At 38.8% G+C, this 17,258-nt stretch overlaps 1 protein-coding gene across 1 annotated transcript in view; it reads left to right on the plus strand.

Moving 5' to 3' along the window:
- The first annotated feature begins 9,974 nt into the window (after positions 1 to 9,974).
- LOC138210570 (integrin alpha-5-like) overlaps positions 9,975 to 17,258 on the plus strand; it is a 48,835-nt gene continuing 41,551 nt past the window's right edge. Inside the window, exon 1 of the mRNA XM_069169840.1 lies at positions 9,975 to 10,303. Coding sequence (XP_069025941.1) covers positions 10,104 to 10,303 — 200 coding nt within the window. The 5' untranslated portion in view covers positions 9,975 to 10,103. The remainder of the gene's footprint in view (positions 10,304 to 17,258) is intronic.

The raw sequence follows: 17,258 nt of genomic DNA on the forward strand, positions 1-17,258 counted from the left end.
CAACCAATAACTCTCTCAGCCAGAAGCAGGTGGGTGTGGACACAGTTTTCGAACAGGCTTTTATTTCCTTAGTACTTCATATCAAACACAGAATAATTAAGCATTATGTTGTATTTCCTTTCTAAGCATACTCCCTCCTCGGGTTTCCTTTAAAAACCATTCAACTCTTAGCTTCTTCCTTTCATTCTGTTGCTGTAAAACTTCGCCAGTGATTGAAAGACTGACAAGAAAAGAGAAAGAGAAACCTGACATCACTGTGGGTTACTATAGATTGGAATATTTTCAAAGTAACCTGTGCGAATACACACTGACAGATGAGGACACGAGCAACCACACTCCAAACCCTCCCTCTTAGATAGAAATCCAACAGTAACTGAGATTCTGTTATTAATAGAGCTGCTCCATTACTGAGAGGTTAATGTTGAAAGATGATAGTCACAGTGGAAGACTCCAGGCTTTGCTCCAATATGAATATAATGCATTGTTACTTGTCGTTTTATCAATGAGGGACCTTCATCTGGGTGAGAATATTTCAGGGGCCCGTTTCTTCTCTTCTGACCTCGTGCTGTTCTGCTTGTTTGCGGTGTGAGTTTGCCTTGTGGCTCCTTTCGGGAATAGGCGTGTAGGTTACACGGCGGTAACTGCTGCATTAGCTCGGGTCCATTAAGAGCTGGTGTTGTGTTGACAGGGCTGATGACAGATAAACTTGGATAATACTCCCCGGAGACCTCTGAAGTTTCAACCACTGCTTGGTCACATTCCTCTTCCTTCAATTCATTTTGGATTAGAATAATGGAAATGAGATACAAGATGATGCTGAGAACCAGCACCTTTGAATATCATTCAAAATTATTGGAAGTTTAGGGCTGGTTTTTCTTCTGCCATCAGATAGTTCATCCATAATGTACTGTTAAAAATACTCTAAACAAAATGGAAGAAGAACACAATTTTGACATTCTACATCGATTGTACACTGACACGCAGACAGCAATCAGACTGCAGAGATACTAGTATGAACCATTCATGTAACAGACCACTCTGTGGAGATGAAGTAAGGAAATCTTTAATCTGGATTTCTTCCTGTAGGAGTATTTGTTTTCCTCTATCCCCTACTCAGGAAGATTAGAGTTCAAGGAAAGGTCAGAGGTCAGCCTCAGCCGAGTAAAAAAAACCAAAACATCCTTGGAAGTTGTTATTGAGTTTGCTCTTCAATGATGCAGAGTGAATAGGCCGATAAAGGACGTGCTTTAACTGAAGAACAGTCCACCAAACTATAACGCCAGCTTTCTATCCGCTGTGCATAACTACAATTTTACAATAATAAGGCCTCAAATGACATTGTGAAAATGTTTGATTTATTCTATTTAATCTTAATCATAAAAAGATTAGTTGGATTCATTGGTGCAGTGTGCTCTTTTACAGCAACACCATGTTAATGTCACAACCTGCAACCGACTCCAGGTCAAGTTTTCTACTTTATTTCCTGTTTATTTTGGTATACACTACTTTCTCATTTCAGGTGTCTTGAATTCCTGCCCTCTTTTATAGTCTGCGAGTTTTCCCGGTTTCTGATCCTGATCTGTGTTTTCGACTCTGACTGTCTTGCCCAGCAGTGTTCTGTGCTTTTGCCTGATTTTTCTTTTTTGTCCTAAGTCATGCATTTGGGTCCAGTCAGTGTTGCCCCCGTGTTATAGTTAACAGTTAAGACAAAAAACTGACAAACAGTATTTAATGTACAAGCTCACTGAAAGTACTTACCAGCACTGATTGTTTCAAATGTGCTTAGAATTACACATGGGTACAAGTGTTTTAGGTGACGTTACAAGGCATTCAGTGAGATTGATGCACGAACAGCTGAAGCAGTCTTTCCGAGCTTAGTCATGGCTCGAGGTTCCTGAAGAATCAACCAATCACTTGAGCATATTAAATGGGTTGTTACGGTTATTAATAAGTATGTGAAAAAAATATTGTCTTTACAAACTTAGGCAAGTATCCTCATTCTAAATCAAGCCATCATTTTATTTTCATTGATTTCATTAAATATCGAGTCCATCTCTAACACACAATCGCGCAAACAGCGCTCTTGTTTACACTATGTTTAGACATAAGTCTGTTACGATATCAGGCAGAGACCAGGCAATTCTGCACACGCAGTGAGGAGGAGATTTAAATGTATCTATTCACTTATGCATTGTACATACAAGAAGGATATTAAGAGCTAAATAAAAGTGTAAATAATAGAAAGTGACTCCTGCTCACTCATACAGATGGCTTTCTATGTACAAACAGGTGATTGTACTCTTAGAAACAGCATTGGTAGGCTTTTATTTACTCCTGTTGTTGGTGTTTACTGTATGCATTTTAATCTGGGCTAATTTCACATTAAAAACAGAAACTTTATGCACTATTATTATAGACTGTTATTTTACTCGCCAGCAAAATCATGCACCATGATAATTTAAGACAGTGGGTGCAAAATTCACCCCAAATATTGTTTTTATTTTCTTATGGGGTGTGAGATATAACATGGCGACTTTTGACAAATGATTTTAAAAGAAAAATCTGCCACATTAGCTAAGAATGTTCATCAGCTACCTGCTAAATCTGTATGTCCGCCATTGGGTGCTACAGACTGACAGAAACTGCAAAGTCAGGTGATAACTTTTCAATACAAGTGACTACTTTCACTTTACATGCCGTATAATAATTTGATCTACTGTCAATCCACTCATATTAGTTATTGGAGCTTTAAAGTCTTGTTCATCCATGTTACTGTCACTGCTAATGCAAACTCCTACCTACCTACAAACTGGAAACACAAACTTAACAGAAGCTACCCACGGAGCACAGTTCAGTGTAGACCCATGAAAACATGTTAAATCACATTTTAAATAAATTTGAGATGCCGTTGGCTCATATAACAGAAAGAGAGAGTTGCCTGAAATTCGAACATATTAAAACCACTATCTCCATTTTTCTTTTTTTCTGATGATTAATTTCCAAAATATATCTGCAGAAACAATACTTTGGCCTCATTTCAGTGAAAGGATACTAACACATTCACTCTTGACTATTGCAAAAGAAACAGAGTTGCATCAAGTCTTTTTGAAATCTGGTCCTCTTGAGCCAAGTAATGTCAGACTTTGTAAAATACCTAAATGGTGACTCTAGCAAGTACTCAGCCAAAAAAAAAAAAAAAAAAAAACCTCCCACATTAGCAGCCATGTTGTTGTTTTAATGGTGGTATTTCTGTGGTTTACTATGTGTAGGTGGTGCATATATGTGTTTGTAGAGGTAAGAGTGGTCTCAAGACAACATGCAGACACTGTGTTATGTCTCTTATCACCTTTACTCTGACACAATGCAGACAGTCCTGTGTGTGTGTGTGTGTGTGTGTGTGTGTGTGTGTGTGTGTGTGTGTGTGTGTGTGTGTGTGGGAGGGGGGGGACAGACACTGAAGGGGTGCTGGTAATTTGGGCTGTGAAAAGACATAAATAATATCCCCCACATGGCTGGCAAGTTGACCAGTGGAAAATGAAACCCTTTAAACTTTACAAGTACCCACATAGCAAGATAATTGCAGAAATGCTGATAAAGGTATTCCAGTGTGCTTCTATTCTCAGGCCTTTCCAATTAGCTTGTGGATACAACTAGCACAGCAGGTCTTTGAGATTTTACAGTTTCACCGTGCTCCTTGTAGCTCAGAACAAACTCTTTTTTTCCACAGTCTTGAGCCAAATCAGTAAATATCACCATGTTCCAATTGCTCCCTTTTTGTATTACTACAGTCCATACAGAGTGAATGCACCAGAGGATAATATCACTTCCTGTCTCCAAATTTTGTAACTCTAATGGTTCTTTCTTTGATGTGACCTTTGGTTTGTGGGCCAATGTTCACTGTGAAATACATTTGGAAAGCCAACACGACAGACATTCTTACATATAGCTTCACTGCTTCACTCATACAAGGTAAAAGCTAAAGCTTCCTCTGAGATGAGGCTCCATTTCCAATTTCAAACACCTACTAACAAGCTAAATAAATAACACAAAAAAGAGGTTTGATTTGGAACAGAGATTGTATTTGTGTCTGATAAGTCATTTTGAAACCCCAATTTTGAAACAACAATGTGTCCTGGGTCTGATATTCACTCTTTTTTAAGCTCTGTTTTGGTCTCCACCAGTTCCACCGATATTGGAGGTATTTACCTGCTGAATGCCCCATAAAGTAGGTAGTTGCTAACTGTCTGTCTGTTGTTTAATTCTGGCCCGCTAGGTATAGGACTTGTCTCTGAACAGCTGTCTGCTTCTGGAAACAAGGCTAATGAGAGCAGTGAGATTAAACCACAACACTGAATATTTTGCCAGAAAAAAAACAAAACACCAAACCCGTAGTGTTAGAGCAAAGGGGAGCGACAGATTTTGGTAATACATCCTTGTGGGTCTGGTAATAATGCATGACATCACACTACCTGGTTTAAACTGCAAACTGCTGGTAATGCATTTTTTTTTTTTTATTAGTGCAGATTTAAATTTATTACATTTAACAACACGTTTTCCATATTGTATCAAGATAAACAACGTTTTTGACAGTTTTTGTTTTCTTTCATGAAACGTGTTTATACTCAGTTTGGTCAAAAGTAAGTTCCATTCAGGAACCAAGTAACAAATGAGTTTCCCTGAAGCCATGTAATGCACTGACACAAAATATGAATTAGACAGGGCTCATTTCATGTTTTACCATGCACCAAATTACACAAATATGACAAAAAAAACCATCAGCGTGTTTTTATACCTCTGGAGCAGCCTTGCATGTACAAAATACAGCATCCTGCAGAAAACTAAAAACACCTTCATGAGTCAATTAATGTTGCAGTATCACAATGTGATTTTCACTTTTTAACCTCTCACTTTTTTTAGGGAGCTTGCTTACTGTCCCTTAGCACAGAAAAAGCAATATTTGTGTAGTACTGTTTACCATTATACCATGTGTGTTTTTATATTATGTATGTTTGTGTTTTCCCTCCTGAGCTGGCTTACAGCTGTATATTATAAAAATGTGACCTTACTGTTTGTGTGAGTGATGCAGCTCAGAAACATCCTTCTTAAAAAAAATAAACACGCATGTGCAAATTTGTACACAATGGCAAGTTTGCATCATTTTGCAGTTCATACTTCATACCAATAGAGGTCAATAAAGGTCACATTGATTGAGCACCTTTTAACCAGAATAAGAGTGCCGGTCATTTATTCTACATATGGTAACTCATTTCCCTGAAATGAGCTTGGTCTTCTCACAACCATGACCGGTATTTTATTCTAACCATCTACACACTCTATGCATGGATAAAAAGTAGGTTTTGATTCATAGACTACTGGACAAAGTAACATCTAGCACAAAGCACATTACGACCTCAGCTGGCATTATTAATTTATGAGGAAAACTAACAACCATCAATCGCTAAACGCACCATTTACTGCCTCTGTGCCATGTGCAAATGTGTTTTTACGGAGTGAAAACTTTCTTTGTCCAAGTCTTGTTGCCTTTGGCAGGTAAAACATTGTGACTCACTGTTATTCAAATCTGGGGCCCTCTTTTCCTATAGACTACACACACACACACACACACACACACACACACACACACACACACACACACACACACACACACACACACACACACACACACACACACAAACACACACACACACATAACCATGTGGCGACCTACAAATAAGCACATACTGTATGCTCGCCTGCCTGTCAGTCATGATAGCATGTTTAGTTCGGTTCCAACAGAGTGATGAGAGACAGCTGCAGATGGATGTCTCTGGGCTTTCCTGAATTGTCTTGACATGTAGACAATGCTAGAAGAAAACCAAGACTTTCTGACTGTAGGTTTGACCTGTTGAATATACAAGCTTCAAACTAATTTGGATCCAGGAAGTTTACCCACAGTTCAATGAACTTCTGTTACAATATTGGTTGAGCGGCAGCAACAACAAAGATGAAAGAACACATTCCTTTTTGTAATCTTTCCATAGGGAGATGGCTATCTCTGTGTCTGCTTAAAGATTTAGTATTTTTTGACAAACAATGTAGTAAATGACAAAACAATGTAACCAACAGAGAATTATCAACTCAATTTGCAGCTCCCCTAAGCTGTATAGTTTTATACTGAGTTTTAAGCTCATTATTTAGTTAGTATAGTAGTGTGAAAAAGAATGACTTTTGTTTGATATTTGTTTGATTTGCAAGTGTATTTTCTAGTGCATTACCGGAAAACAATAATTTCACGATGGCAGATTCAACACGATCAGCAGCAAAGTATAAAACAGTATCGTCTGCATAAAAATGAATCTTACGATTTGAAAAAGAGGACAGAATCTCATGTACGTAGACAGTGAACTGCACAGTTCTATAAAAGGGATCCCTGCGGCACAACTTTGGTAACCAGCAACAAAAATGAAAGCTCTTTGTGATTAAACTACACAGAAGAACAAATGAATGTGCAGCTCGACTTGGGGGACGTTTGGAGTTGGACTGTTTACTTCCTGGTTTTCTGCAGTGTTGTGCAATCTTTAGAAGTGCATTTCTCTTATAAATCATTTCAATTCATAGCGAAAGATAGTGATATTATGGCCTACAAAATGTGGCATGATATTCACTATAATTTTTTATAGTTTAGCAGGGATTGTTTACAGTCTCCTCTGATTGCATGTCTATTCAAACGGACAGGCTTTGATATCGCTGCTTGATACCCTGTAATCATAAAATGTTTGTTCTATACATAATGTACTCTCTGAAGTACTTTTTTTTAATCACGTTTTCTGTGAGCTGTAAATAAGCTTGACTCGCTAAGTGTCTTTTTTTGCAGACAATATCGCCTGACAGCCTATTGCTGTTTCTTGGATTTCTTTAGGGAGAGACCGGGGAAGGATGATCGTCTTGTTTTGCCAGCCGGGGTAGTGCAGACCATCAGAGAGAAGTTTCCATCACGGACGGACAGCACCAGGGACAGCAGATGCACTGGATGAACGATAACTTTAAAGTATTCTTAGACATTGTTTCGATTTTCACAAGGTGAGAGATCATACTATTCATCTCACACAATCATTTAAATGTGAAATAGAAGCTTACTCTGAAATATCTTTTCAGAAATTTTTTCCAAAAAGCTTTGAATTTGCTGGTTTTAGTTTTTTCCCACTCATTATTTAGGACATGCTACTGGAAGCAGCAAATAATATTGGGTTTGACCCTCTTAAAATAGATTGTTTTTGCAGACAGATATTTCTGCCTTTGATTCATTGTGCACCTACATGACTACTTTAGCGTAATCTGTTACAATAGCCTATGTGGTTCTACAATATAGTTCTTTATAAAAGTTATAGTTGCAGTTGTTTCCAGGAGTTATCATCCCGATGGTACTTCAGTTAGCTCGTAGCGCAGGCTGAGGCAGGCAGGTGATGACATTCGTGTCTTGTAGGGAACGTTTGGGTTCAGTCGCCTCTCGATGCTTCAGATGAACTCTGTAGTGTGCAGATTGAAAATCACGATAAACTCGTGTCAAACGTTGTTCTCCTGCAAGAGGAAGGGAAAAAAAAATTCTGAGTAAGAATGTTAAAATCTGTATAAGCATTTATGAAATGTTCATAATTTTGGGCTACATTACAATAATGGTAAATTATATTTATACAAAAAAAGAAGGAACCAAGAGCCAACAAACTTTGAATTACATACATCAATGCACAGAACTGAAGTGATTCAGCCTGGAAAAATGTAATTTTAACTTTTGCTGAGATTTCACACACACCTGTCTTGGGTGTGGCCTGCTTAGGATGGCAAAATAGACTCGTTCCTCATTCCAATGCAGGAGAAAGTCTGCTGTTTAGAGGAGGACACCGAGAAAAGCTTCCAGCAGACCTGATCAGAAAAAAAGGGTAAAAATAAAAATCAGTAACAATAAAAATTAGGGAATACTTCAAAAGACTCACAAGTCTCAAATGAGAAACATTTTCACCATTACGACAGGAGTGTGCTGTATCATATCATTCACAATAAAGATTTTTGTATTTGACCAAATGAATTGTCAAAAGAAATATTCCAACTTGTTGACCTAATAAATAATATTGTACTGACATGCAGTGTAACAGTATGACATGTTCTCCGTGTCCTGTCTCCCTGATACAGTATTGAAACAGTAAGATAATGAGGAAGATGCTGTGCAGAGTCTGACCATGTAACTGCAGCAGTTTCAGCTGCAAGCAGTTAGTGTAATTTACAGTAAGGAGCCGGGGTTTATCAGTTAGTATAGTGTACTTTAGCTAAGTAATACTTTCAACTGTGGTGTTCTCTCCGCATGCGAGGTCATTTGTATTTGTTTACAGCGCTCGGGACTCGGGAACAATGGAAGTCGAAACCGTTGCGACAAAAAAGTTTTGTAAACAAACGGGCGGCTGCTCACTTGCCCCGGCCAAGATGCAAGTAACCGGGACCTCCGTTCAAGCAACGAGAATGCAACGAGCGCAGTGCATTGTGGACTTTCGCATTTTGAGCGAAAATGAACACTGAAGCCTATTTTCTCAGTTTTCTCTGGTCATGTAGCACCAATTTAAAAAATGTTTGCACCTATCAAGTGCACAGACACTCAGATTTTGTACAAATACCATCTTTACACGAGCAAACTATTCCTTTAAATGAGTCAAAGATCCCCTGCAGGCATGTTTGAGGACATATAAAAATCCTCTGCTTTCAATAAAAAAAATTGTGGATTTGGTTTTTTGATAAAAAAGTTTAATCATCTGATTAGAAATTCTCAAAATGACTTCTGCCTCATTGAAAAAAGTGTTTGTGTAATGTAAGCTTCGAGTTTGCACTCTTACTGCTTTTCTACCAGAATAGTTGTATTTTTAAACTGGTTCTCTTCTGAAAAATGGGAAGCAGGGGAGCCTAGGTGCTTTCACAGACCTTTTCAGTTGTTTTTCCTTTTTAAAAAGATACACCCACTGCTGATGATGTAATGGTTCTGACTTCTGGTCCTGGTTCAAGGCTCTGTGATGTTGTGCTGCAGTTTGTGCAACCTCTGTTGTATTTAAATGTGCTATATGAATACAAATTAATTGACTTGACTTGATTTGCTATTTTCAAGTTCACAAAGAGACATTCTGAACCTTTTTTTTTTTGTTGTGGTGGAAACCCCCTGGAACGGTTCAAACTTTCAAAGAACCAGGGCAGAACCGGCACTATGTTGGTGTAAATGGTCCAACAGTTTCTAACAGACCAGGATTGGTCAACTAGCTACTGAAACTAACTGTAGTTGTGATGTCACAAATCCTGCTTGCAGGTACACATCACTTACACACTTGTCAAACTCTGTTTGGAGTGGTGGACTTTAAAAGATGATAATACTGCATGTTTGATGTAATCTGGTCAAAAAGTAGTAAATGATCGATTACTCAGTTCTGGTCAGCCTTCCCAGAAGCCATCGTGCACAATAGGCTACCAGAACATAATAACTGGCTAAGCTAAATGGACACAGCCATGATGGTAATTACACCTATGATTGTTTTCTACTACATGGGAAACCCTATAAAGGTTGTGGTTTAACATTATTATCGCTGCTCTTTTATTAGGGTGTAAATAATAAAATCACAAAAAGCATAGGTGATCACAGTACATCTTAGTATAATGTGGTAATTGACAGTTTGTGATGGGTTGGTATTGACCACAGCTCTGTATTCCTTGACAGAAAACATTTTCGGCCCAGACTTGAAATTCTGCTGCTGTGATATTTAAGATTCTGCGCCTTGTCGTGTTATATTGAATATTTTTTTTTTTGTCTTTAGGGACCGGACGGTCTGGTAATATTTAAGCTCCACCCTAAATGAGGTTGCAATCTCTCCCTCCCTCCCTCACCCCTCCCTCTCTCCTTTACTCCACCGTTCACTCTGGGACATTACACCACTGGACCTGTTGGAGCTGAAGGGGGACTGTTCAGGACACCAGTTTATGATTACGACTCCAAAGTTACCCGCTTCAGGAACAGCACGGATGATGCGTTTTGAGCTGCAGCTATTCAATGACAGAAGAGACGCGCAACAGAAGAGATGGGCACCGTTCGTGGACTTTCACCTACCCGGTTATGGGGAAAATGTTGTCAATGCACCGTGTTGGCTGTACGTGTAGTTGTGGTTTTGATTCAACTTTGCGCCGCTTTTAACTTGGACACAGAGAAACGCGTCGTTTTTACAGGACCGCGCGGGAGTTATTTCGGCTATTCAGTGGAATTCTTCAGTAACGCATCCAGGTAAAGTCTGCAAGCATCATCATGAGGCTTGACTGCGTCTTTCCATGTCAATGGGGGGAGTTTTCGGCATACTTTACGGTTCAAAATCAATAGCATTTTTAAATTACTACAGGATTTTGACTGCACTCATGGGTGGTTAAAATCTTGTCCTTTATTCCTACCTCACACAGTGACCTGTATTTTTTTTAATTTTTTTTTCTGCTGGCATCCTCATAAAAAAGCTTATATATATCACAACATACACTGATACTCACTTCTAAAGAGTCACTCCTCCTGATGTAACAGATTTGTATATTAAGTGTGGGTAATATTTCGTAACATAAACGTGTAGCCCACAAAACATCAAGAAATGTTTACATTTGCTGAATTTTTAGCAAGAAACATAAATGTTTACGTTTTTACCTTTATTAATTGTTAGACTGTGGTTCTAAAGTAATGAAAGCATTTTATACAACATTTAAAGGTTGAGCTGGAATCTTTTTAATATAGCCTATTTCATAGTGATGCAACTGTTTCAAATAATGCTCACATCATTCACACACACACACACACACACACACACCTCTCTCTCTCTCTCTCTCTCTCACTCACACACACACACACACACACACACACACACACACACACACACACACACACACACACACACACACAAACACTGGATTCCAGCCCAAGCATGATTAGAAGCAGACATAGGCCTCTGTATGTGTGTGATGGAAATAGGAGTGGGTTTTAACCTACAGCAAAGGAAGAAAATGCTAATCTCATTCTGAGTATAGTCTACAGGGACAGCTGGGGTTTTCTGTAGTTTTTTTTTTATTGACAGATGAGGACCTGCTGAGTGAGATAAAGTCAAAGATCAAACATGTTCTTCTTCCAGCAGCTGTTTTGGCTCTCTTCTGGGCACCATAGTGTGGAACACACACAGTCAGAATCCAAATCTTGGCTAAGAATGAGGTGTGAAACGCATCTACAAAGGCTGATGGCTTCATGATGGTACAATTAGATACATTCAGAAAAGCCCTAGTTTGGGTAATTACATTGGAATCACAGAGCTATGCACCAGATTTGATGAAAAATAAGAATGGGTCTTTGAAAACTGAGAAGGTCCTTTAAGATATTTTAAGATATGTCAAAACATCTGAAGGTAAATATTCAGTCTGTTGCCAGAAATATAAAAAAAAGATTTTCCTTGTTCCTAGAACTTCCTAATCCAAATAAAGACAGTAGCTTTAAATGACAATGTAAACCGGAACAAAATGTAGACCTAACTAGTTTTATATGTGGATGTTACATTCTAGAATTTTATATTGTCATACAAATTGTATATACAGTGTGCTGTGTAAAGAAATTTAGCGCTGGAGTTATCAGCTGGGACCAGACAGTCCGCAACTTGCTCTCATGATCATTCTTAATGACAGGGAAATAGAGAGGACCGAGGTAAAGAGACAGACAGCATCAGTGAAAACTTTGTAGATGTTCTGGCTGTCTGCACCCACTGATGAGGTATGTCAGATGGCACATCCCTATGTTATAATATGTGTCTAAAAGCAATCACGACACAGCCACTGTTAGCGTTAACAGCTGTTTACATACCAGTCTGCAAGAAACATTGTGAGTTGAGAATCAAACTTTATTCCTTTACTCGCCAGGAGCTATCTCCAGTGACAGGAAGAAAAAAAAAAAAAAAACCCCCCCAATGCTTACTCTTGTTCTGCTCATATTTTGCCAAAAGTTTGTTGCAATTGTTGAGATTACTGTTCCATTCATCATATTAAGAGGTCAGAAAACGCTTCTTCTTCCTCTCGTGTCGGATCGGAAACAGACTGGATGATACAGTGAATCACTATCCTGTCTTGTGGTACAAAGCGGTGTTACGAGACATGATGGGTCAGGGCTAGCTGGCAAGCATGCTATCTTCAAAATATGTCTCTGACAGAACGGCAACACTGTTTCTTCACATTCTGTTGATAGTTGTAGTTCGTTTGTTAATGTTGTAACCTAAATATCTTACTTTGAAATTGAGACTAATAATTTAACATGAAGATTGTTAAAAAACAGATTAAACATTTTAATCATAAGCAATACACTTCCCCCTTGCTTAATTCAAGCTCGGTTTTACTGCCACAGTCTTACTTAGTTTTAGGGTGGCTAATTGGGAAGTAACAGATTATGACTATTCTCTACTTATGTTGTTGTTAAACTATGTTTTACTATTTACCACCATCCCATAATTGTCACCTGTTGCCAGAGTGGCTGTTACTATGCTGCTTTTAACGTTACAGTAAATAATGTATTATGTAGCAAAGCAGCGTTAAAGCTACCTCCAACCCCAGACATCTGTTAGCAGAGTGTTAAATCAGATGTAGACACATAAAATGCTGTGATATAGAATTGTTTCACTTGAACTTTAAATTGTATTTAGAATTTTTTTTTCTTTGGCTTATAAATCTGATTTTTCATCCAAAATGTTAAACATGCTTATAATTCCATTTATTTATATTAAAAAAAAAAAAAAATAAGCACGTGATGCAATGTTGCAGCCAAAACTAGCCATCAGTATACAGAAATATAATCGTAATAGTCTTGAACAGTCTTTATTTTTCTTACCACTTCAAAGCTGGCTGATCAGATATCACAGTCAGCTAACTGGCTGACACGTAGACAGAAAGAATCTGATTGATCACTTTCCGGGTATTTATTTCTAATAAAAATACATTTTGGTTTGTCCAGCAAAAACACCCTGTCAGCCAGCTGTTAACAGCTGCTGAGGAGCTCCAGAGGATGTATTACATCACCCGAAAGCTCTTTAGAGATGACAGGAATGTAAGTGCATATCAGCTGCTCTGTTGTTTTATCTGCCTCATGATAACCTGCTGGAGGGCAGCTTGTTGCAGGCAACATTTGGAAGTAAACTGCTCTGATCAATGTATGTAAATCCTGCACATACACCTTATCAACTCCCTCAGTTTCCCCACACCGACATCTTGTGGGGTTCACAGACTAAAAGTGATGTTGGTTTAATGAATATAGATATTTTCCTGCGAGGAAATTGGTTAAGTTTGTCTGAGTTTTCTTAGCTAAGCTTCTGCTGGTTGGAGGTCATGTTGTGAAGCAATTACTGAGATGTTGATTTACTCCCATCTCTACAGACTAAGCTCCTTTTTGCTTGCAACAGTTTTGCGTACATTGAACAATACCGGACTTTGTCCTTGACCAAATTCACGTGGAATGACAACTCACAATTGCTGCTGACCATCTTTGTGTGACTATAGTGGCTCTTGGTGGGTAAACTGCGCAGCAGACACGAGATGCTTTGCAGAATTTTGTTTTTGCTAGTTGTCATGCATTCTGACAATTACTGGACTGCTGGCCTGTTGGGAGCCATGTAAAGATCCTGCGGCTCACAAAGTCTGTAGGTTTAAGAGCCAAGCATCAAAGTGTGTTAGAACTGGGGTCTCCTCATATCAGGTGCTCTGGTGAATAATCTATTTATTTTTCATGTTGGTACAGTGCAAGTATTCTGCTGCTAATGAGAAACATTTTGGGATGACAGACTTGAGGCTGGACTGCAGAAATCTGTATGCTGATGAGTTTTTCCCATAACTCATTCAGTTTATTTAAATTGAAAAATTGTGAGATAATCCAAACAGTAATGAGTTTGTACAGCCTGGGATATTTCTCAACCACGATAAGTAATTTCCTCCCATTCACTGTGATTTTGCAATAAAAAGAGGTGAGAAAGAACGAAGAAAGAGAAGAGTGGAAGATGAACTGCTATGGTAGCTGGGAGGTACAAAAAAAAAAAAAAAAAAAAGCCTTTTTTTTTTTTCCAGTATCAACACTGGACATAGAACACAGACGTGAAGTGTCTCTCTGTGATGCGTCCACACATGCCATGGACCAATGATTGATAGAATTACTTCGCCAGCTCTGGTGTCTGATGACTGTCATCAGCACCATCTCCACTATGGGTTTCCAAGATTTTGCACCGAGCACAGACGTGACTCAGACTTCTTTCCATTTATTTTTGCAGGCTTCCACATCGGCTTTTAAAACTCTAGTGATCCCGGACCTGCTATTCTGACAAGCATAATTGTCACTGTGCAGCGGCAATGCTATATTGTATGAATGGATGCAATTGTCGACTTGGTCTGTTAACTTGCCTCCCAAACTTTCCGCCATTGTTTTCGCTGCTAATATGTGTTTTGCATCTTGCGGGCGTATCGCGTTTATTTCTGATGGCGTGCACAACCCACGCACTAAACCGACACTGCATACATGAGGCAGGCATCGTGCATATGTGAACGTGTAAATAAAAGCAAGTAGATCTCAAGCCTTAGCTGTGTATGCATCAGTCTGAAGCATGTAATAGCGACTCGTCTTTTTGGGTCCATCTGATTTTGCCGTTATCCCATTCTAAGCACTCTCCATGTCCATAATCTGCTTAGAATTAGCAGGTAGTGTGGAAATGGTTATTAGCTATTCAAACCCCGTGACCTGATGTCGGTGATCTTCCTATGTTTACCAACCTCTCTGTCAGCTCTCCATTAAAGGACACTAAAGGCACAACTTAACAGCACAGTCAGCTTTCATGCTGTCCTAATCTGTGTGCAGAGTGATGTTCATTGCTGATATCAGTATAGAGCAAATGGACAGAACAGCAGGGCTGGGACACTCTTTTCTACTGCAATCTGTATTTTAGCACAAATTGAATGTAGATCTACAGCATTTTTCTCAGCTTTAATGTTATTCCAGCCAGTTACTCTCATGGTCTCATAGTTGAGATGCAAGAAAGTAAAGAAAGACATTTTATATTATGTCAGATAATTCTTGGCCACCCACATACTGCATGTATGAGTGTAATGCGTATATTTACATGTCAACCAAATAAAACAGATATTCGGGTTGGGGGTCTGGTTTATATAAGCACAACTTCCTGTTTATTATAACAACCCAGATAAGAGCTTATGAAAACATGACTACGTCATTAGCAGTTCATTATCCTCTCATAAAGGATTCTATCTGAATACTTTAAGAGGCCTGATGTGGTAAAACTACTCAGTATTTTAGAGAAAATGAGGATAGACAAACATTTTCGTATAGACGACGTGTTGATTAGGTGATGCAGACAAACAGTTAAACTGAGTTCCAGAGCCACCTTTAGGATATGAATTGTTTCACAACAATGTGGCCATGTAAATGCATTCAGTGGAGCTTGTAAATCTTTTCACCAAAATGACATGTTTTATCTTTGACCTCACCATGCCTCTGAGCTACTTCCCTGTTTGCAGATGTTCCAGTCTAACATTAGTTAAAGGAAAGGAATCCTTATTTCAGGTCTCAACAGTCACATCCATCATCCCACTCGTACACATCATCTTAAAGAAGCTATTGTTGGCTGTTAAGTTTTCATTACTTGTGCTTTTAATTGACTAGGAGGTATATTCCACGCGTGCAGAGATCACAGGGCGTGGTGGGCGGTTAAAAGTCATGTACCTATTTAAAAAAGAGGGCCACTGAAAGCCTGCACCCTGGTTGTCTTAGTGGCTGTGGAGTGAGTGGTTTATAAGGAAAGCTTATCCAGCCATGTACATATTCCTCTCTCCAGACATTTTGGGGGATGGAGGGAACACAGAGTCTGTCTGATCTCTGCTAATGTCATCAGTCACCAGTGCCTTAAGTTGTGGCAGTTTCTCTGGGCCCAGCTTTTTTAAAATGGCTTTCTGGTTAACTTGAACTGGTTTGTAATCCATGCTCACGCACATCTATATTTTCATGATATTTATCAATACATATATGCAAACAGGACTAATGTTTAGCTGCAGCATGTGTTTTCCTTTAAATCCCTCTCGTATGTTCTTGCCCTTCATTTTTTTCCAGACTGTCATCTAGTAAGAATATGCAGAAACATCTCAAGATACTTGTTGCTTTGTCGCACAGTCTCTATGTCTTTACAATCTTTTAAAACTTTGTGGAGCAGTTACATGTACTTAAAAAAAAAAAAAAAAATAAGTAAAGGATTTGACACAGGATTATGTACTTATAGAAGCTGCAGTTATATTTACCATTAAATATCCTCTCTTCATGGTAAGAAAAACACTCAAATGATCACATCTTTGTCTTTGTAAACTAAACAAAGACTAAAACCATGACCAAACAAGAATTTCAGGAAGATGATTGCTATTCATGAAGCTAAAAAGAGCTACAATATTTGTACTTTGGCAAGATCAAGTCACTACCACTTAGGTTTTAGAGCGGCCCAGTGTGACATGTAATAATTCAGCTAAGTGTTTTAGCAGTTTCAATAACTTTCCAGCCAGCTCACTTTAAACCTGCAGAGTAAATATTTTTGCCTTAAGAAAACACGAGACATTTATGTATAATGTAAAAAGGGTTGAAAGTGACTAATTTTACAGGGAATTATTACCCTTCTTCAGAGTTCCCCTCAGTTCCCCTCAGCCCTACTAAGGGTTTTGGCATCTTTAAGCTTGTTTTGCTTTTGTGGTACGCAGCTGTATTGTTTTGGCTGACCTTTACCCCTCCTCTCAGTATTGCTTCCCGCAGCAGTGGGATGCTGTTATTACCAAACCAACTCTGACAAACCCACTATATGTTGCCTACTCAGCACCAAACAGCTAGCAGACAAATTAATTCAATTTTATTTATGTAGCGCCAAATCACAACACAGGTTATTTCATGGCAGTTAACACATTAAAGTCCTTACAGCAGAACTTTACAATATTATACAGAGAAACCCAACAATTCAACAACTCCCACGTAAGCTAGGAGGGAAAAACTCCTCTTTAGGTCCCCCAGCAGCTTCGGCCTATAACAGCATAACTAAGGGTTGGTTCAGGACCACCTGAGCCAGTCCCAACTATAGGCTTTATCAAAAAGGAACGTTTTGAGTCTAATCTTAAAGCTAGAGAGGGTTTCTGCCCCTCGAACACAA

This window comes from Embiotoca jacksoni, unplaced genomic scaffold (genome assembly GCF_022577435.1).
Source record: "Embiotoca jacksoni isolate LCO1_2020_lvr unplaced genomic scaffold, fEmbJac1.0.p SCAF_1, whole genome shotgun sequence".
Classification (NCBI taxonomy): Eukaryota; Metazoa; Chordata; class Actinopteri; family Embiotocidae; genus Embiotoca; species Embiotoca jacksoni.